The sequence below is a fragment of the Hemitrygon akajei genome, chromosome 14, assembly GCF_048418815.1.
Source record: "Hemitrygon akajei chromosome 14, sHemAka1.3, whole genome shotgun sequence".
Taxonomy (NCBI): Eukaryota; Metazoa; Chordata; class Chondrichthyes; order Myliobatiformes; family Dasyatidae; genus Hemitrygon; species Hemitrygon akajei.
In genome coordinates, this window is record NC_133137.1 from 19,337,549 (window position 1) to 19,361,066 (window position 23,518).

The following is a 23,518-nucleotide window of genomic DNA, read 5'->3' on the forward strand; positions in this document are numbered from 1 at the left end:
GCTACTGGATGGAGGAGGATAAAGTTTCGTCATGGAAAAATATACCGTAGATACCAGATTATAAGCCGCTACTTTTTTCCCACGCTTTGAACACTGCGGCTTTTACTACGGTGCAGCTAATGCATGGTTTTTTTCATGCCGCCAAAAACATTTTGCCTGGTAACAGTAGACCAATAAAATTGATGAGTAGTTCACAGAGGTCCAATGAAATTGTACGATAAATCAAGCGCACTTTCACAATTAAATTATTGTAAATCAGTCATTTGTACTCACCCTCATCAACATGGAAAACAAGGGGGGTATGGTGATGAAAGTTGGGGGGTGGCTGGGTTAAACAGTCAAAATGTAATCGTCAACTGGTTGTATTGAATGTAATTTCTTGGTGTTGCAATAAAAATTAGTAATTTAAAAAATCTAACTTTGAAAAACTAGCATACAATTCTCAGAAAATTGTTCCGTAGTTCCCCCGGTAACAATTCCCTATGAGTAATAATGATAACAGCAAGTTCTTGCCAGCAATAATATACTTCCAGACTAGATACAACAATTGTGGTTAGCTGTTATACATGGTTATCATGTATAACCAGTCACTTTCTGTCAACCAGTTTGACCACAAACTTGAGCAACACACAGGAAATGCTGGAGGAACTCAACATCTATGGAAGGAAATAAATGGTTGATGATTTGGGCTGAGACCCGGACTGTCTCCTGCATTCAGTGGTTCTGATGTAGACCCTCCACATTAGTGAGGCCAAGCTCAGAATAGACCACTGATTTGCAAAGCACCTGCACTCCATCTGCAATGGCTATTCCAGATTCCCAGTTGTGTGTCATTTCAATTCCACTTCCCCTTCCCATACCAACCTACCAATCTCAACCTTCTCCAATGCTAGGGTGAGGCTTAATGCACACTAGAGGAACAGCACCTCATATTCTGCCTAGGTAGTCTGCATTCCAAAGGTATGAACACAGATGAGTCTTACACCATCCTTCTCTCCTCTAGATCCTCCTCAGGTCCTGTTATTTTTGTCCCATTTTCCATAAACCTGTCCCAAAGCCCTTTCTCCTCCCAGTTCCATCTACTATCACACACTCACTCCCCTCACCTGATTCTCTTTCATCTGCCCGTTACCTCTCCCCTGACAGCTCCATTATCACTTTTCTTACTTATCAAACTCGGCCACTGGTAGTAGTTGTGTTCCCGCTCATCATCCTCTCCTTTCCAGGCTCCACCTGCTTTTTTTTTTTGTTTGCCATCATTTACCATCCACCTGCCTGTCTCCAAGCTCTTCCCCTATCCCTTCCCAAGCAGGCTCAATCTGCCTGTCATCCTTCACTCCTCCTGTATCACTAATCCCTTCTCACCAACTCCCACTCCTCTTTGTACTGACTGTCTTCCCTCTCCACCCTTAGTCTTTAACCAATGTTCCAACTCAAAACATTGACAATTCCTTCCCCCTCCCCATAGATGCTACTCAACCAGCTGGGCTCCTCCAGTCAATTGTCAGTGAGGAAATATAATCCAAGTTGACACAATTACAAGCAAGTTCTGTGACTCGAAGAGCAGGCAGCAAAATCACCTTTCTGAATTTCTTCAGACTTTCCAGCATCCACAAGGTAATGTCAGGAGTGTGATAGAATGTTTGCCTCTTGCCTGGATGAGTACCGTTCCAGCAAAACTCAAGATGCTCATCCACACCCAAAATGAAACAGACTACTTGACCAGCACCTCCAATACCCTAATCTTTCATTCCTTCTACAACCCAAATGTCATGGCAAAAATGCCTATAACAATGTAATTCTTTTATCTTCTAAAGCAGTGAAGTCTATAATTCAAACAAAAGACAGCAGGGACATGAAAATGTCACCACCATCTACACCTCTTTATCCAAGTCCACTGCATTCTGCTTAGGAAATATATTATTACTCTTTGATCATCACTGGACCTGAAGACTGGAATATTGTTCAGGAACAATTTCTCTAATGTTATTATTAGGATAACGAATGTCAGCCTTGCTAGCAATGTTCATATTATTTTATTGAATAAATACCATTTAATTGAAATAATTACACACATTTGATAAAATAAACTGTCAATGCCCTACACCTACCTTTTTACTCAGCTCTGAATTCATATTGTTTGAAACAAAATGTTGATGGCAGCTTCCAAAAGAGTTGATGATCAACTGCAGAGCTAGTTGTAACTGGCTATACTCCAGCAAATTTGGTAGCAGGTTGGTCATGGGTGTATGAATCCGCTTCAAAGGGTTCTGGCCTGTATTTAAAAACAAAAATCAATTAATTTTTTTTAAGGACTCTTTTTATATTATTTTTTAAATGCATGTACAGGGAATTGGGCTATCAGTTAATCAGGGTAACTGCTTATTAAGGACAACTCTGAAAGAGCAAAAACAAATCGAGAAAATAGCCAGGATTCCCTTAGTTAATTAGGGACATTATGCTGCTTAATTGGGATGGGATGATTGCTGAACAGTTTCTAACTAGAGTCAGTCACATGTATTTGTGTGGCCATTAGACACTACACTGTGCTTTGAGCGAACAGTTTTTAAATAGGGTCAGTTTGTGCACTTGTGTTCAAAAAGTGGTGATTTTTGTCAATGATAATTGACGGGAAAAAAAATCAGTAAATGGTTTAGAAAAATATTAATATTGTCCTATGCTTTGCAGTGGATTCCACGTTTTCAATACAGAAATAAAATATTGTACTATTGATAAGTCTGTTGCTTTCTCTATCATTGCAAGTTTTTTTTTAAACATGGGAAAGCCAACTTAAAAATAGCTTTATCAAATTTAATTTATTTTAACTCAAACATTAATTATAAATAATCACTAAGCATTGCTAATCCTAGTCAAATGTTAAATCATATTCTGGGATCCCCAGAACTGATAAATTATTACAGAATCAAATTTAGACCAATGGAGACTACAGATGCCTGAATCTTTCCCTCCCACAGAAGCTGCTCATCCCTCTGAGTTCTTCCTGCATATCGTTTGTTGTTCCAGGTTTAGACTTAGCTGTTATGCAACACTGTAATAATAACAACTAGTTTTACAAGAGGAAACAAATTAGGCAGTGATTACTACGGGGGGGGGGGGGGGGGGGGGGTGGCAGGTTCATCGTGATGTATGCCATATGAAAATCATCATTAAGGTCCTCAATCTCCTGATCATTCCAGTTGCCAAACTGCTCCATGAATTACAACAGAATCCATCTGAAGGTACTGTGAATATGATCTTTCTCACATGACAACACAAGCAGCAACAATCATTGTACTTGGGCTTTTTTCAGTCTCATTAAAGCTTTCTACACCATCGATAGACAGGGTCAGTGGAATGCCATCATCAAATACAACTGCCACAGAAATTTGTCACTGCTGTCATGAAGCAAACAAGCCATGATCCTAAGTTCATAACAGAGTTTATCTCAATGACATCTGGTGTTAACCAAATTGTCACTTGTTTTGACACTTTCCCCAATCATTATTGCCACTATTCGGCACCTCACTTCCAACAAGCGTCTGATGGGTGCACTTACTTTCGAAAGTAATTTAAAACTGTTCAACCAATGGTAACTACACATCAATCATCAAGCTGCATATGATGCTTGCATTAAACACACCTGGAGTATAAGCTCTTGGCCATCATCGATGCATTCATTAAAGTATACAAGAGGTGGGACCTTGCCCTTACAAAGGACTATCACCAACACCCGTAAACAAACTCTGCTCTCCAAAACGGAAAACATGGAATTCTTCTCATATTAGAGGGCCATTTTTCAGTGAAGGTGGACATTAATTTAAATACATCACTGACTTTATTTTCTGGGTGGAAACAACTTGCATGAGGATTAAAAAGTTTGAAGATCAATAACTAATATTTAGCAAAACAACCATGGTAGCAATGATCTCTGCCTGTCTACTGTATATGCTTCTCAGACTTGAACAATGAACTCGAGCCACTGATAAGATACCACGAAAACAGTGTCTCTGCAAACTGAGACCAGTGTCTTCCTCTAGGGCATCATCCCAAACTTTGAAGCCCTAATTATAGTCAGGTGATGGGATTAGAGAAGCCGCAACAATCAAAGGCCTGACACCAAGCTTCCAAAACGGACATGTTTTGCCAAGCTCTGCCACAGTAAAGAATTCCCAAGTGAGCAAAGACAGATTATTGAAGGGCAACAATATACTAAGAGCACATTGAAAAAAAAATGCAACTTGTCCACTTGGGATGTAGCATCTTTACCTCCATTTTAGGAATACCTAGTCCACATCTGCTCAATTTGGAAAATGTTTAGGATGATGTTTGGACCTTTGAGACTCAGAATCAGAATCAGGTTTATTATCACCGGCATGTGATGTGAAATTTGTTAACACAGCAGCAGCAGTTCAGTGCAATACATAATAAAGAAGACAATTTTTTTAAAAAATTACTGTATGCGTACATTGAATAGATTAAAAATCGTGCATAAAGCAGAAATAATTCAATGGCCATTTAGGAATGAGATGGCAAAGGGAAAGAAGCTGTTCCTGAATCATTGAGTGTGTGCCTTCAGGCTTCTGTACCCTCTACCTGATGGTAACAGTGAGAAAGGGGCATGCCCTGGTTGCTGGAGGTCCTTACTGACAAACGCTGCCTTTCTGAAACACCGCTCCTTGAAGATGTCCTGGGTACTTTGTAGGCTAGTACCAAAGATGGAGCCTACTAAATTTAAAACCTTCTGCAGCTTCTTTCGGTCCTATGCAGTAGTCCTCCCATACCAGACAATGATGCAGCCTGTCAGAATGCTCTCCACGGTACAACTATAGAAGTTTTTGTGTGTATTTGTTGACATACCAAATCTCTTCAAACTCCTAATAAAGTATAGACACTGTCTTGCCTTCTTTATAACTGCATTGATACATTGGGACTAGGTTAGGTCCTCAGAGATCTTGAAACTGCTCATTCTCTCCACTTTTGATCCCTCTATGAGGATTGGTATGTGCTCTTTCATCTTACCCTTCCTGAAGTCCACAATCATCTCTTTCCTCTTACTGACATTGAGTGAAAGGTTGTTGCTGCAACACCATTCCACTAGTTGGCATATCTCTCTCCTGTACACCCTTTCGTCTCCATCTGACATTCTAACAACAATGACTGTATCATCTACAAATTTATAGATGGTATTTGAGCTATGCCTAGCCACACAGTCATGGGTATCAAGAGTAGAGGACTGGGCTAAGCACACATCCTTGAGGTGGACCAGTGTTGATCGTCACAGATTGTAGTCTTCTAGTTAGGAAGTCGAGGATCCAATTGCAGAGGGAGGTGCAGAGGCCCAGGTTCTGTAACTTTTCAGTCAGAATTGTGGGAATGATGGTGTTAAATGTTGAGCTACTGATTGTCCAGCAAAAATGTCAGAAGGGTACCCACCTACCCATCAGTGAGTTATTTCCTGCCCACCTGTGGAAGAGCTGACAAGTCTCACCTAAGGGACTGATTAAGACAAAATCTCAAAAGTAGTATGAAGGACCACCTACACATTCAGTGGCTATGACCAAACTGACTGACAGCAATTTGACAAGTGCCACGCTCTAATAAAACAGTGTGTCAATAGTTAATAACAATTCAGATGAAGGAAGAAAAATAAATTTAAAATCACTTATCAGAAGAATATTTACTTGTTCCATGAATTACTTTTGCATGACAAATTAATAAAATTTACAAGGTACATTTATCAGACTAATTTATTTACTGCAAACAGAGGAAGTTTCACCTTAATCTGCACTGGATCTGAACTCAAACTGAAACCACCCACGCTATCCCTTTTGTTGAAGTTTAGATGATAATGGCTTTGAACATCTGATATATGTAAATTGACTTTAAGTACACAAATACCTTCCATATCTGGGCTCATCGGCAAGCATACACAATCCAACGGATGCAGTTTTATATCTACATAAAATAAAAAAGTTTCAAAAAGTGCAATCAAATTAATTAGCTGGATTGTAAATTAAATTTCCTTCACTTCACTTTCTTGACTACTAAAGGTAATCATGTATTATTTCATTTTGACCAAGTCTTAAGCATCTTTTTATAAAACACAAAGTTGCTAAGCAGCAAGTTTTGCAAACGTACGATGCATAATACTTCATTACACTTAACGTACATCAGATAACAATACAGATATTGTTGCAAGTAGTAATGAGCGCCACACACAAACAAATCTATCCAAAAGATAGTGAGTAAGAACTAAATCTATGCAGCAAGAATTTGTGTGCAAAAACAGAATAAATTTGCAGAATGTTTCATGTGGATATCATTAATTTGTTGGTCTAAATTTTAATGGAATATCAAAAGTAGTTCATTCAGATCACTGCAGGAATTATTAATAAATAAGTTGACCAAGACTTAGGTTAATAATTGAATTTTCTCCATCACTTTTCCTCCAACCCCAACAACACTGCCACTGTCAAGCAGCTTTGGTCATGAAAAAAAGGATACTTTGTGTAAATTCAAACTTTCCCATATACCCTTATAATTTATTTTTCAGAAATATATAAATTTTTCAGCTTATATTGTAACGGAGCTTGCTTGTAAATAACTTAATTTCATGCTACTTCAAATTATTACTCTCAAATCCAGGGAAAAATTTGCAAACAATAATCTGTGAAAGGTGTCTGTCAGAGACAGCAATTTTGGAATATCACATTGTATTATACATGCACAACAATCCCAAAGTTGATTCATACACCTTAATGCTTTGTCACCTTTGCTTCCCCAAAATCTGATTCATTACTACATCCTAATGTAGGTCTTTAAAGTAATTAGGTAATTAGGAAGCATACTGGTGTTACCTATCCCTATTCTGCAAACAATCTACTTGCATAATCTGTGCCTGATACAAGGAATGTGAAATTAGACAAATTCTATGCCCTGTTTTACTAAATGAATCCTCACAGCAATGTAATGAATCAAATTTTCCTGCAGCTAAGCAAATAATACTGCACACTGATAATTAACCTTGTCACTAAACACTTCAGCTCAAAGTAATTTTGGTCATTGTTGCAGGATATGAAAGGGAACAGTGACATTATGGGGATAACTTAACATCTGTAACACCAAGGAATCAACTGTGGAATTTCTTAACAAACCAGACTGAAGCATTGATAAATTGCAGAAGGAATCAAGGTGTCAACTTAGATTGAAAGTCAAATCAGACCAGAATAAATGGACTGGAACAAGGGGAAAATGTCACAATGTTTAAAAAAAATTGTCATTTGAAAGTAATTTGCATCTAAAGAGTTGGTAGTAGAAAGGTCAAATTTCACTAATTCACAATTATTTCCTAGCATTGAATGCATGTTTCAAACTAGCATCAACTTTGTGACAAGTTTATTCCTGACTTACTACACAGATACAGGCATATGAACTACCTGATATTCAACGAGTGCTGTTTGTTAAGGCAGAATGTGAAAGGCTGTCTTTGTGTAACAGTGAACTAGCTTGGACACTTATTCTTGGATACTGAGATATATCCAGTCTGCTTTGGTTTGACAAGGAAGATATAGAATTGATGTTTTCACAGGATAGGGTGTTAACAACCAGGTGTCAAAGTCTCTAAATTTGGCATTATGTGTTGTCTATCTACCCTTAATGTCTATGTTCAAACTTGATTAACAGCAATTTGATAACAAGAGACTCGTTCTCATGACAAAAGTTAATATCAATTCAAAAAGAGGGAAGAAAAATAGATTATAAATCCCTTATCAGAGGTATAACATTTACCGGTCCCTTAAATTATCTTTGCATGACAAAATAATAAAAATTACAAGGTACATTTAACAGATTTGTTATTTGTATGGCAAATAATAATGTTCACCAATAATTAACCTTGTTGCTAAGCACTTCAGCTCGAAGCAATTTTGTTCACCGTCATTGGACATGAGAGATAATAGTGACATGGAAAATATCATTTAGCATCTGTAATCCCAAGGAATCAACTGTGGAATTTCTTCATGAATCAGACTGAAATATTGATAAACTGCAGGAAGGTATTGTAAGTTAAGATGTAAATTAAGATGGGCAATTTGAAAGTTGAATCAGAATAGCAAAAGTAGAGACTGGGACAAGGGAAAAAGCTAGAAAAAAAATTATATTTGTAATTTAAAAGGTTTTTTTTACTCTAAAGGAAGAGTCAGAGACAGAAAGATCAATTGTCACGATAATGATTTCCTAGCAGAGAACGTGTGCTTAAAACAACTTTCAACTTTGTAACAACTTTATTCCTTATATACCTCACATATATAGCAACTACCTGATATTCAGTGTGTTCCAATTGTAAAGACAAAGCATGAAAGGCCAACTTCATGTAACAGAGGAATGGCACAACCCAAAAACTTGGTATGGGTACTGAAATGTATCTACTATCTAGTAGAAACAAGATTGACGTTTCTGCGATGTAGCTTGTTGAGAAGCAAAGTCTCAAAATTAGGAAGGAGAAGACATTGGACAGTGTGATCTCTTACTAAGAAGGTATGGAAAATCAGTTCCTTAGTTTGTTTAAGACTGAAGTCAACATAGTTTTAGATATTAAGGCAATAAAGGATTGTGAGGCTAGTACAGAATGTGATCTGAAATGATCCTTTAAAACAGTGGAGTAGGCACATGGAGCCAAATGGGGTATTCGTGCTCATACTCTTCACAATAAGTTGCTATATCATTTCCAATGAAGTAATGAACCAACAAAATATATTACAGTAAAAAAATAAGCTTACAATCACCTAAGTTATGTACTGTACATTCCTACATATGAACAAATATTTGTGAGACAGGTGGAACGGATTTTCTGGCCGCTGATGGGCTGCAGGTAGCTGCTGACACGTGGGAACACTGTTCCCAGAGAACTTTTCAAGTTACAAGCAATTCAAAAGATTGGGACCCTGCCATATTCTGGACAGGACCTGTAGATAACTAAAACACCAAATCAGGCATAAAATGTAACCGGCTACAATTGATATACCTGGAGACAATGGTACCAAGGCAGTTGCAAGTTCATACATTACAGGCATTACTGATGCTCGATCGAGCACAATGCCGTCCTCATTGAAGAAATCTTCAAAAGTCCATTCATCATAAGGATCTTTGTTAGTTTCCAAAGATGACACCTTTAAAATTATAATTATTCAGATTATAAACTTAACAATTTGCATTCAACTTAAACAAAAACTATATAATGACTTAATAAAATCTTACATATAAAGATACATTTCATAATTCTGCCCTCCAGTAAGTGTTGAAATGGTGAACAGTTACTTTTTGCTATACTGCAGATCACAGTCTCTCTCGGGGGCTTGCCTATTGCTTACTTGGTAGGTGGCACGTGCTGATGCTTTTTGTTGTTGTAAGTGGGGGAAGGTCGATGCTTGCTGCTGCTTGTGCGTGGGAGGGAGGGGTGGGGGGACTTTGGGGTTCTAACGTTTTTACTGTCACTCATTCTTTGGGGTATGCTTCTGTTTTGTGGATGTCTGCAAAGAGCAAGAATATCAGGTTTTATATTGTAAACATTTTCTGATATTAAATGGAACTATTGAACAAACCCCCCCCCCAAAAAAAAATCTTGAAATCCAAAATTAAACCAAATACTTGAAAAAGCCTCAACAAATAATGATGTATCCTTGTCAGGAGTTACACCAATATCTGGCAAGTCTCTAAAACATTACTAGGAAAGGTACCACAGTTGTTATCAGAGGCATACCTGTATCCCAAAATAGAAAGAGTAACCTATCAGTTATTTAGGTCCTTCTGCAGCTGTTTTACATATAGGTATTCATACTCCCTGTTTTAAAACTAATTGACTTCAAATAACCATTAATAAAATGATATCATGCAGATATTTGTATTTCTACAGTAACTAACACTGACCAGCTCATGACAACTTTTCATACAAGTCAATCGGAAGAATTAATTACAAATAATATTTTTCGAATCATACAGCATCAAAATACATTTTCTTCACACCCAAATAAGACTTCTATTTACATTAGATTATACAGCACTTATGCCATCTACACTAATTATTTTCAATGTCTGATTAGCTGAAAGGTTCTTTAATCATTGTTCATCCTAATAGCACAATCCTCCCAAAGTAGCACATTAGGACAAGAGTATTACATCACGATATATGAAAGATTATTCCTTTGCCAAGGTGAAATTATATTGCCTTCAGACCACAACAGCAATAGCTGACATCATAGTTTAGTGTTCTCAATGTTGCAGGTTAGAACCTATTACATTTCATAAAAATGTATGCATGTTGAGCAGTGCTATAAAGATTCTAGCATTACCCTAACTGAGCTGAGAGCGTGTGTGATTTTGGTTTTGCCACGTTTTTCTTTGTAAAATTGTAATGTGCACTGCAGCAGAAAGATAGGAAACGTGCACAGAAAACAATTTTGCAAATGTAAATAATCCCTTCATATAAGCAACAAAGGTCAAACCTTACTTTTGTTTCAAATCCATAATCATCAATTACGCATTGTTTGTACACGTCCAGAGCAGCACGTGTGCTTTTACACAACTCTTCACAGTCGAGTACAAGGTCTGTAAAACCAAATATAGAAGCACTGCACTTTAATTTTTAATAACATTTCTATCAAAAATGTTACATAGAAGTTGAAGGTAGACTTATAATGCAAACTTTTTTTATGTAGTAAACACAAGAGGGTTTGATCAAGTTTCATGCATATTATATTCAAAGTCAGCTTTGAAATCCTAATTTTGGGCAAGCATGAAGAAAAAGACAATTAGGCCTAACACCACTATACAATAGCATACATTTGTTTAAAATCATATTAGTTACAACACACAAGGTAGTCATTCAGTCCATCATATTCATACCAGCTCTCTTCTATAATTCTTTAGCTTCACCACAAACATTATATTCATAAGACTATATAGGAGCAATATTAAGCCATGTGGCCCATGGAGTCTGCACTGCCATTTTCATCATGGCTGATCCATTTTCCCTGTCAACCTTATTCACCTACCTTCTCCCCATAACCTTTCACGCACTAATCAAGAACCATTCAAGCTTTGCCTTATATACCCAAAGACATGGCTTACACAGCAGCCTGTAGCAACAAATTCCACAGATTCACCAGCTCTGGGTAGAGAAATTCCTCATTTTTGTTCTAAATAGACATCTCTCTACTGAGGTTGTGTCCTCTAGTCCTAGGCTTCCCCCATTATAGGAAACATCCTCCACATCCACTCTATCTAGGCCTTTCAACATTCAATAGGTTTCAATGAGATTCCCCTCCCTCATTCTTCTAAATTCCAATGAGGACAGGTCCAGAGCCAATAAATGCTCTTCATATGATAACCCTTTCATTCCCAGAATCATTCTCATGAATCTCCTCTGAACCCTTTCGAACTTCAACATATCCTTTCTCGGATAAGGGGCCCAAAAACAGCTCATAATACTCCAAGTAAGGCCTCACTAGTGCCTTATAAAGACTCAGCATTACATCCTTGCTTTTATTTTCTAGTCCTCTTGAAGGGAATGCTAACATTGCATTTGCCTTCCTCATCACCAACTCAGCCTTTAGGGAATCCTGCACAAGGACTCCCAAGTCCCTTTGCACCTTGGATTTTTGAATTTTCTGCCCACTTAGAAAATAGTACATAAGAACATAAGAAATAGGAGCAGGAGTAGGCAATCCGGCCCATCGAGTCTGCCCCGCCACTCAATAAGATCATGGCTGATCTGTCTGTAAACTCAGCTCCAACCACCTGCCTTTTCCCCATAACCCTTAATGCCCTTACTATGTAAAAACCTATCTGTTTCTTAAATATATTTAGTGAGGAAGCCTCAAAAGTTTACACTTTTGTACCTTCTATCAAAGTGCCTGACCATACAGTTCCCTACACTGTATTCTTTCTACCACTTCTTTGCTCATTTTCCCAATTCTCCCTGCTTCCTCAACACTACCTATCCCTCCACATATCTTTGTATTGTCCACAAACCTGGCCACAAAGCCATTAATTCCATCATCCAAATCACTGATGTAAAGTGGAAAAAGACTACCACAGAACACCACTAGTCACCAGCAGCCAACAAGGAAAGGCCCCCTTTATTCCCACTATTTACTTCCTGGCATGCTAGTATCTTTCCTATAATACCATGGGCTCCTATCTTGTTAAGTAGCCTCATGAGCAGCACCTTGTCAAAAGCCTTCTAAAAATCCAAAATACACAACATCCACCAATTCTTCTTTGTCTATCCTGCATGATATTTCCTCAACTAATTCCAACAGATTTGTCAGGCAAGATTTCCTCTTAAGGAAACAATGTTGACTTTGGCATATTTTATCATGTGCCGTCAAGTACCCCAAGACCTCACCATTAACAAATGACTCCAACATCTTCCTAACCAATGAGGTTAGACTAACTGCCCTATAATTTCCTTTCTTCTGCCTTCCTCCCCTTTTGAAGAAGGAACTGACATTTGCAATTTTCCAGTCCATGCCAGAATCTAGTGATTTTTGAAAGATCATTACTACAATCTCCACAGCCTCCTTTTTCAGAACTTTGGGGTGCAGTCCATCTGGTCTATTTGTGTAGCTTTCCATTTTTTTCCTCCTCCTCCATTTTTTAAAATCTAATTCCCTCTTGAAGGTCACAACAGTGCCCATGAAGTTTGCAGGCATTCGAGACTCCAATCTCACACTACATTTAAAGAAAATTCTTCATGTCACACTTAATTTTCCCTCCCTTTAATTTATAATTGTGACTTCTTTAAATCACCCCTCCAGAGAGAACAACTTCAGCCAACCACTGCATCCAGTAAAGGTACCGACTCATTCAACTAGCTTTATTTACCGATTCATTTTCACTGCTGGTATCTTTCAAAGGACAGCCACAATTTGGGTAAAATAATCCCACACATGCTTAAAATAATCTATGTTGAGGTTCAGTTTCTAAAATAATACTGCAATATGAAATAATTCATTGCTACTTAACTGGGGCAGAATTAATTTTTCTGGTTATGTCTGGGATAAAATACCACAGAACTTCACTTGTTTTACATCACTTTACAATTAACTTTGGTGCCAAACAGACACTGAATTTAATTTTTATTTTTAACAGCAGAAGTAGGAGATTTTGTTTCTTCTCCACAATTTCTTAATTTATTTACAACTGGGAATGCTAAAAATATTTCACTAAATACAAAAAAAAAATTAAGATGTGGTGGAGATTCTTTGAAAAATGTCCTACCCAGATTAAAATGTCAAAATACATTAATATTAAGGATTGTTTGTATTAAATGGCAAAATATAGTCACTACCATTACAAATGATAATACTAAATCTCCTCTAAGTCACAATCATCAAATTATTTCTCTCGTTTGCCTATTAAAATACAGAGGCAGTGGCCTTGAACATTACAAAAAATGAAATAAACTGATTTTTATATCCATAACATCTATTAATAATCCCCTAGTTTTAGTAACATTGCAAGTTTCCATTCCTGAAATAAATTTACACAATAGCATTTGCTACAAAATTTTTTAAAATATTTTCAAAGTTTCATAATTTCCTCTACTAAATCAGAAGAAAAACAATGTATTTAATCCTCATATACCCAGAAAATAAAGTAGAAGAAATTCAAAAGACAAATGCAACTTAAATATGAAAATTAGATCCCAATATAGGTGAAGCTCAACTTTTCAGTAAGAAACTACCTGTGCTGCAAATAGTGACAGCTTGGCAAGCTAATTCATAAATAACAGCAGGCAAGTTCATTCCAGTTGGAACTATCATCGGAACATTTGCTTCCAACATGTGACACATTTTCTGTGCCACATGAAATAATACTTGGCCAGTCTGAACAGATTTGTGCTCTTTATAAAGGTCACTAAAATAGAAAAGGAAATAAGTGAGAAAATAAAATATTTGCACTGTTAATTACACTTTTCTAACAAAATCATACCTTCTACCATTTCTTCACTAATCCACCTGACCAAAAATAATACTTTTCAAAAGTCAACAGATTGTGCAAGCTATTTTTTAAATTCTGGAGGACTGAGAAATACTGATATTCAGAACGATTTTGAATAGTTCTATATATGAATCATAGAGTTAAATGTGGGAACAGCATTAATAAAACCAAAAGCATTGAAGAACAATAGAAAAAACAGTATTGGTGTCCTAATCCAAGGAATAATGCACTTGCCTAAAATGGAAATATACAAAGCTGATTCCTGGAATGGTGAGGAATCAACCAACTGAGGAGAGATAGACCAGACTAGGCTACATTCCCAAAATACGCAAAGTATTATGGATGCTGGAAATGTGCAAACAGAGAATTTTGACCTGAAAATTTGTCGTCAGAATCAGACTAGTTCTACTGGATGCTACCTTTTCTGCTGAATATTTGCCAGTTTAACTTGATTTTCTATATTCCTCTAAATCCCCTAGTTTAGAAGAATGATAAGATGACTTAATTGAATTAATGAATTAACCATCCATTAAAGGTATGACAGTGTGAATGCAGGGATATTTCCCTTGGCTGGAAGGTCCAGTGGCAAATTGTGTTTTAATGAACTTCAGGAAGACTTTTGACAAGGCCCCACATGGTAGGCTGGTCCAAAGTTAGCTTAGAGATACAAGGCAAAGGGTAGAGATAGAGTGCATTTTCCTGGCTGGAAGTCTGTAACAAGTTGCATGCTGCTGGAATCTTGTTTATAATAAGACCAGGTTGACTGATTACCAAGTCTGCAGATGGAACAAAACCTGATGCTGTAGATAGTGGGGAAGGACATCTAAGGATATAGAGGAATCAACTGGAAAGTAGGGCAGAACAGGAAGATAGAATTTAATCTAGACAAATGTGAACTAATGCAGTTTGGGAAGTTAAATCCAAGTAGGACACTGTAGGAGAGTTGACGTACAGAGGGTCAATGACAATGCAAGTCCATAGCTTCCTGAAAGTGGTGATACAGGTAGTTCAGATAAAGATAGCAGCATTTGGCATGCTTTACAGGCTAAGGCACTGAGTATAAGAGTTGGGATGTCATGTTGCAGGCATGCAAAACACTGGTTAAACTGCATTTGTAGTACTGTACAGTATATAGTTACACTACAGGAAAGATGTGGCAGCAATGGAGAGAGTGTAGAAGAGATTGATCAAGATGCTGGTAGGAATAGAAAGTTGTAGCTAAAAGGATTGATCCCAGTCTTTACGGTTTTTCTCATTGGAATGTAGAAATCTGATTTGTGACCTTTTAAACCTAGGTTTATAAAACCTATATTTATATACCATGGGTGCTAAGGTAGCATAGCCGTTAAAATGATGCTATTACAGCTCAGGCTATTCTGGAGTTCAGAGTTAAATTCCAGCACCATTCCTAAGGAATTTGTACTTTTCCCCGTGACTGCAGAGGGACATAGACAGGATAAACAGTCAGACCTTTTCCTAGGGCAAGGGAATCCCGAACTAGAGGGCACAGTTTAAGGTAAGAGTAGAGACATTTAAAGATCTGGGGGCTAGGGAAATATACACACACACTCATGGTGTTGGTTATCTTATATGAACTGCCAATGGCGGTAGAGGCAGATATAATTATAACAGTTAAAATGCATTTGGCCAGGTACTTAAATAGGAAGAGCACTGAAGGATATGGCATAATACAAAAAATTTAGATTAGCATTGATCTGTATCATATTCTTATGGATAAAGCAAGCTAAAAGGGCTTATTTCCCTGCTGTACAATTCTATCAAACTACATTTAGTATTTTGTGACTATACCCAAGTGATTGATGGAAGCTAAAAATCCATCTAATACTAAGATAAATGTACAAAGAGAAGATGAGATAAACAGCAAACTGGTCAGAGCAGAATGCCCAACACCACTCCTATTTCTTGGTAAAATTCATTAGACCAATAAATAAATAAAATTCATGTCAAAATTTCCACATTCCTACCTGCAAATTTTTACAGCCTGATTTATATTCCCACCATCAAGTGACCTCATAGCAAGCTCTGATACCACCTCTTGCTTTGAGCTTTGAAATAGGAGGGATAGTTTATGAAGCTTCATTTCTCTAGAAGTCTTTGCATTGATGCTTGAACTAGTGTCATGATCTACATCTCTTCTTGTGTTTGAATTAGACCAAGTACTTGAATAAGCTTGAATTTGTCCATTGAACAACTGCAATAGCATTTTCGGATCTTCGTAATCCTTCAGTGAAATGAATCCCTCAAAATATTCCTGTAGACCAACAATATTCTTTAAAAAATTTAAAGCACTAAAATACATAAGTTGTAGCTTCAAGTATGAGTGCTAGGCAGTGGAGAAACAACCCATGATACACTAATTCAAAACCTTTAGCAGTTTATAAAAATTGATACCTCAGTGCAGCAGTAGAGAAAGCTGCACCATGAGAACTCCAATGATTTGAATAAAAATACTATGCCAAAAGTCAAAACTTGTTTGTTTCGGTGGATATAGCAGCGTTCCTGGCACGTTTCAGTGCTTTTCCCATTTCCTTTTCAATAGACTATCTGACAACTATTATGCTGTTCATAATTTCTTTATTCTTTACACTACCCAATTCCCTTCCACTATTAAATATCCTGCTGATATGAAAGGACATCCTCAGAAACACAATTTTCATCCTCTTTGTTTATTACTACGATTTAGGAACTACTAGAAAGACAAATTACCACTGTGCAAAGTACAAGTTCCAGAGTTTGTGAAACAAATCAATTTTCAGTAACATATTTAAATTTCTTTCTATAGAAGTCAACCAGTGTTTACTAAGTGATATTTGCTGAATTATGGACAGTTTTGTTTGAAAAGTCCATGTGAAATTTGGTAAAGAATTTCAAATATATTTTAATTTCAATATACAAAGTGACAAATATTTAACATATGTCTTCAATATTTTTACTTAATAATTACCTGAAAATCCACAAATGCTTCAAATTTATTTAAGAGGTTTTCAATTTCTTCCTTTTGTAAAGTGTTGTCTATAAAAACAAAAACAATATGTCAACTTCAAGCAAAATGCAATCAGGAATGTCTAGAAATAATTCAAAAAATTTACCCTTTTGATTCCTTTGTAAAAATTTAATAATCTCCACAACTGATTTTGCAACCAACACCAGATGCTTTTCCAACTGAAACATAAATAACATCAAGTCATAAACAGAAATTATGCATTATTTTACCCTCAAGTCCCTGCTTACAAGAAAAAAAATGTCAATTTCTTGGTTATCTACAGTTAATTAAAATGATGCATCTTTTCCTCCAATTATCAAAACTTTTATAATTACAACAGTTCTCACTTTTTTGCAATTAAAATTTTTCTGAATGCTTAATTTGAAAAATATTTTAAATGCATTACATCAGTAAAGCGATTATTTCTATTTTACATTCTAGAATGGATTTTATGAATAGATACACTACACGTGAAAGGGTGGGTCAGAATCGGAGTTGGGGATGTTACAATCAACTTCAGCTTTGATAAAAATCAGCTGTGAGTTAGCCTCTTTATCATTAAATGGCAATCCTTTTCAGTCATGGAAGTTAAGTGACATCTTCAAAAAGTTAAAACTTTAATCAATTGTTTCATGGTGAAAATTGTTGCTAATGTCCAGCATCAAGGTTCATATTGAAAAATGATCGACTATGTGTGGTTTCAAATGATGGTTATTGCTAACAAGGAGCCAATATTCGCCAGGGGGTGGGGGGGGGGGGGGGTAAGGGTGAGGGGAGGAGAAGAGGGCTGAAAAGGGATGGAGGCAAAAGAAAAAATAATTTGATTTGGACTTTTTTCATTACTGTTCTGACTATAAATAAAATCCATTTAATTTCACCAATTAAAATCACAAGGTGATGTTTCTGAAGTAAGTGCATTCATAATTTTACCTCAGGATTATCAGGATAGTTTTCAATTTCCAGCTGTGCCCAAATGCTTAAACGCATTACAGCAGTCTCAGCTTCCTTCAATGAAAGAGACTTCAGCAAATTGAGGCAGTCATCTGCCTAGAGGAGAAAAAGAGGTTTTCTTTTTTTTTAAACTTTAAATTTCAAAGACTACTGTAGATTAATCTTGTGAGATACAGCCACATAAAGCACAAATAGCAAAGTAAATAGAGACAAATTAGATATGGATTTAAAATCTATTAGATACTTAAAAGTTTAAGTATGCTTAGCCAAGTGAGATGAAGAAAAATCTTCATTTAAAATATACATAATATTGCATTTTCTCATAATGTTTACAAATGGTTAAATCTTTATAGATCATAATATACCCTAAGAATGAACTGGTCAACACCTTATTGTAATAATTATGCCATTCTATCTGGGCCTGCTGCCAACCACCATCCTTGCTTCATGTTTTCCAACATTTCTTTCAAACTTTTGTCATCAATGCTGTGTTCATATTTAAGATTCACTATGGCACTTGGAGGATTTATTTTCTGTTTTCAAAAAGAACAAAATTTTAGTATCCGAGACATTGTGGCGACCCACTTTCTGCGCAGGTGAACCGGCTCACAAATAGCCAGCGCGCGGGGAGAGACTTTGGTAATGCACCTCTGACGTCATTTCTGCCCGGAGAGGGCAGGTGCTAGGGATTAAATGCCAGCACCGCGAAGTTTGAATAAACTAGTCTCGAAACGGCTTACCGACTACGTGTCGTCTCTAGCTCTGTATGTAGTACATCGCTACATTGGTGACCCCGACAGTCCAAACGGGATTTGGACCAAAGATGACGGACTCTTCATCTGTTCACGCAGTTTTGCTAAAACTGCCGACTTTCTGGACACTGCGACCACGCATGTGGTTTAGCTAAGCAGAAGCCCAGTTCCAGATTCAGCAGATATCCTCTGATTCCACGCGTTACTACCAAGTGGTGAGCGCCCTTGACCAGGAGACAGCCGTCCAGGTTGAGGATTTCATACAGTCGCCCCCGGAAGAAGGCAAATATGAAGCATTCAAAGCGCTGCTCATTGGGACCTTTGGCCTCTCACGGCGTGAGCGGGGTTCCCGCCTGCTTCACCTGGACGGTTTGGGAGACAGGCTGCCGTCAGCATTGATGAATGAGATGCTGGCCCTAGCTGACGGACACAAGCCCTGCCTCATGTTCGAGCAAGCGTTCCTAGAGCAACTGCCCGAGGACATACATCTGCTGCTGGCCGACACAGATTTCAGCGACTCCCGGAAGGTGGCGGTCCAGGCAGACGTGCTGTGGAAAGCCAAGAGGGAGAGCGTGGCATCCGTCCGTCAGATTACCAGGCCACGCGCCCAACAGCAGACCAGACCAGGCCCGGCAGGGGGGCGCACAAAATATTCCTTTTCCATCTCAAAATAGGAAAAGCAGAAAAACTCCATTAATACGGCATAATTGGGACTTCCAAGATGCTAGATCGGATGATTTTCTGGAGTATTTGATGTTATCTCTACCAATAATCCAAAAGTTTAAACAGATGTTACAGAGTAAAATGATAACTTTTCAGTGACCTGACATGCTAAAGAATACATGTGATCCAGGACCCCAGCAAGTGGATTATGCTTGTGGCAACCAGGATCCCAGTGAGTGGATGAGGAAGGCTGCAATCATCACCTAGTGAGATAGGTGCCTAACCACAATGATTTCTGAATAACTGTTTAGCAGATTATTGGAATTTTACTGGACTGCCACTATTTGATAAGAATCAAATTGTACAATATGTCAAATTTATTGGGAGTTACAAGTTCTCTTCAGAGGGAATCATTACTCACAATACCCTTATGTAACACAAGATTTCTGAGACAAGTTCAACGATCACCAAGGAAATTTTAAGTTCTTATATGAGAACTTCTGTTATTGATTTAATATATCTTGATAAGATTTAGGGAGAACACAAAACTTATAGATGCTTACTGAACACCCTAACACCCCTTTCAACCTCACTTTATGTAGGTATTAACAAATGCCTACCTTGTTGTTCAATATCAGATGCTTTGAATGAAGAAAGTAAACTTCAACTGGGTTTAGTTTGTGTGCATGAACTACCTTCAAAGCATCATCCAACGACGATGGCAGGTCTTGTTTCAAGATGAACTTTATCAGCCACTGCTCAAAAAAAAGTGATTAACACAAATTATATACAGTCAAGGTTATATTTCAATTTACATAAAATAAATACCAAGGACACAACAGTGTGTGGCAGCAATTAGTTGTTCTTTTAACAACACACAAGCTAGAACCACAAAAATGTAGGCAAGTTACATAAATAGGAACATACAGAAATTCAGACAGTTCAATACTTGAAGACTGAAGGACTGAAAAATGTTAAATGTTAAGATTTTACGGTGATCTTTATAATAAAAGCAGAATAATTAATTTAAGTCCAGTTGATATTTGATCTTGGAATCCAAAACACAATTACAACTTATTTATTGCTGTTCTGTGTGCTAATAATATATCATGTGAACAATGTATTAAACTTATTATCCTACCATTATTTTGTGGTTACTAAACATGTCAAAGTTCCGTATTCCATATCCTCTTAATAATTTCTTCATCTCCATAAGCCTGTAGCTTTCTTGCAGCAACTTCACCCTGGTAACAGCATCGCAAGTCATTTATTAGCTTTCATATTTTTTCAACTGGAAACTACTTCATGAACTCACTGACTTGAACATGAACTTAAACATGGACATAATGACAATTAGTTAATAATGAGAGGAGACTGAAATGCTGAAGTTCAAATCAAGTCTGAATGCATACAGGCTTTGACCAAATTAAGTGATTTGAGATATTTCAAAATTATGCTCCAGAGTGTTCCAGAATAATCACTGTCAAAACTTTTCCTGTTTGCTACAACCATTTTTACTTTCCATAATTGGTTTACTAATAATAAACTCTGGGTTAGCAATACATTATTGTTAGTTTAGTTAAAATTTCCTCAAACTTTCCAAGTGTTTGGTCCTAAATGGAGTGTGGTGAACTACATATACCTGTCTGGACACGCCCCTCTGCTGACTGCTCCTGTGGCTCCTCCCACAGACCCCTGTATAAAGGCGATTGGAGGCACTGCTCCTCCCTCAGTCTCCAGGATGTTGTGTGGTGGTCTCTTGCAGCTAATACTAGCCTATCGTTCACCTCCCGTCTCCGAGAGTTATTGATGGTGCATCACAGAGTTAGCCGATTGCAGTGAAGAGTTCACTAAGACACCATAGATAGCATGGTCTACTTCCAAGTAAATTATTTAGATTCTTTACATTTGAAGTACTTAAAACTGGATAAAGGGAATTATTAGATTTAACATACACAGTTAAACCATACCATTCATAAAACTATATTCTATTCAGAATGGTGGTACAAGTTGAAAAAAAATTAGGAAGACATATGCGAAAAGAAGACAGTGATCAAATTTGAACTCGCAGTAAAAAAAAGGGTTCTCCAGAGCAACTGTAAGTAGTACATTTGGGAAAACATAGGGAGTCAAGATAGCACTTATTATACACTTGGGAAGTATGGAAATATAAGTGAATCATTGCTTTACCTGCAAATTTGGATAAAGGTAAAAACACACATTTTTCATATTCAGCAGCAAGGGAATTTTACAAGCAACTACTGACTTTAAATTCATTGAATCATCAAGAGTACATACTTAGGGTGATTCTTTTCCAAATGTTGTTTGACAAGCTGTTCTACAGTATCGCTCCAGGGCACAACTGCTCCATACATTATCTGAAGTACTGCATCAAAAATCAACTAGGAAGGAATATCATTACCACAAAGATTGAGAAATGTGTTATATTTTTAACAAATAAGAATACTTAGCTTTATTCCAACATCCTATCCCTCTCAAAATATTCTGTCTGCTCCTCCCCTCAAAAAATGTCACCAAGAAGATAGTGGGGAGTGTTGTATGAAAGGAGAGAAGGTTAGCACTCCCCTTGATAAGGATGGAAGGGGCCCTAGTGGCCTTACAACACACAAATGGTTAAGGCATTGCCATCTACTTAGTGGCATCTAATTTTAATATTTAATAAATAGAAAAAAAAGATAGTGGGGCCCACCATTCCCAAGTCTTACTGGGGTCACTAGAAGAGGCAGCAATGCTCGATATTTAAATACACTAAATATCCTACTAATCCTGGAAAAAATTTTCATATGGGCTCAAAATCAGATTATACTTTGTGGAGAGCCTCAGGCAAGCAACCTTTCACAAGTCAAATGACAGCATCAATTCACCAAACCCAAGAGTGTAACATACACAATGAACTAAGGGGTTAAATTCACTTTTATCAGATCCTGTAGCTTTACACTAACAGACATTTGTAGCACACCTACATTAATTTTAAATGTGTCACCAAACTGGGCTGAAAGGTGAAGGAGAGACCATAAGACACAGGAGCAAAATAAGGCTCAACGATTCTACTCCACCATTTGTTAATGGCTAATTGATTTTCCCTTCTCAACCATATTTTCCTGCCTTCTCCTCCTAACCTTTGATAGGTTATTATACAAGAACATGTCAAATTTGCTTAAAATATATCCAGTGACTAAAAAAAATCCTCCCCATATGTTCTAGAGGGACTTCCTTCTATTCCAGGGGTTCACAATCAGGGTTCCACAGACCACTCAGTTAATGGTAGAGGTCCATGGCATAAAAAAGGTTGGGACCCTGTTCTACTTGGGGAAGTGCCCTCTGATCCTGGACTCTCCCACCAATAGAAACATCCTCACTTCACCCACTCTAACTCAGTACTTTTCAGAGATTCCATCTAACTCTTTCAAACACCATCGAGTACAAGCCCAGAGCCATCAAGCACTCCTCATATGTTAACCCTTTCATTCCCAGGATAATTCATAAACCTCCTCTGGACCCTCTTCAATGTCAGTACATCCTTTCCTAAAAAGGGGCCCCAAAATGTTCACAATACACAAAATGGTATTGAAGGTACAGAATCTTTATGGGTTGAGCTAAGAAATCGCAGAGGTAAAAGGACCCTGATGGCAGTTACTGACAGGCCTCCAAACAGTAGTAATAGGGGACTCGATAGTTAGGGGGTCAGATCGGCGATTCTGTGGACACAATCAGGAGACCCAGATGGTAGTTTGCCTCCCTGGTGCCAGGGTCCAGGATGTTTCAAATCGTGTCCAAGATATCCTGAAGTAGGAGGGTGAGGAGCCAGAGGTCGTGGTACATAAAGGTACCAATGACATAGGTAGGAAAAGGGAAGAGGTCCTGAAAGGAGAATATAGGGAAGTAGGAAGGCAGGTGAGAAGAAGGACCGCAAAGGTAGTAATCTCGGGATTACTGCCTGTGACAGTGAGAGTAGGAATGGAACGAGGTGGAGGATAAATGCGTGGCTGAGGGATTGGAGCGGGGGCAGGGATTCAAGTTTCTGGATCATTGGGACCTCTTTTGGGGCAGGAGTAACCTGTACAAAAAGGACAGGTTACACTTGAATTCTAGGGGGAAACAATATCCTGGCAGGAAGGTTTAATAG

At 37.6% G+C, this 23,518-nt stretch overlaps 1 protein-coding gene and 1 non-coding gene across 2 annotated transcripts in view; one reads left to right on the forward strand and one right to left on the reverse strand.

Annotated features, from left to right (window-relative positions):
- The window catches only part of kntc1 (kinetochore associated 1), a 160,274-nt gene that overhangs the window by 82,850 nt on the left and 53,906 nt on the right, over positions 1-23,518 (reverse strand). The window contains exons 28-39 of the mRNA XM_073065544.1: positions 21,670-21,773; positions 20,513-20,615; positions 19,992-20,126; positions 17,936-18,052; positions 17,112-17,184; positions 16,967-17,034; positions 15,987-16,291; positions 13,745-13,917; positions 10,505-10,602; positions 9,023-9,167; positions 5,899-5,955; positions 2,112-2,275 (exon numbers count right to left, since the gene is read on the reverse strand). Of these exons, the coding sequence (XP_072921645.1) occupies positions 2,112-2,275; positions 5,899-5,955; positions 9,023-9,167; positions 10,505-10,602; positions 13,745-13,917; positions 15,987-16,291; positions 16,967-17,034; positions 17,112-17,184; positions 17,936-18,052; positions 19,992-20,126; positions 20,513-20,615; positions 21,670-21,773 (1,542 nt within the window). The remainder of the gene's footprint in view (positions 1-2,111; positions 2,276-5,898; positions 5,956-9,022; positions 9,168-10,504; positions 10,603-13,744; positions 13,918-15,986; positions 16,292-16,966; positions 17,035-17,111; positions 17,185-17,935; positions 18,053-19,991; positions 20,127-20,512; positions 20,616-21,669; positions 21,774-23,518) is intronic.
- LOC140739053 (U6atac minor spliceosomal RNA) lies at positions 21,924-22,050 on the forward strand. Its single transcript, XR_012101561.1, has one exon. It is a non-coding gene; the product is annotated as a U6atac minor spliceosomal RNA (small nuclear RNA).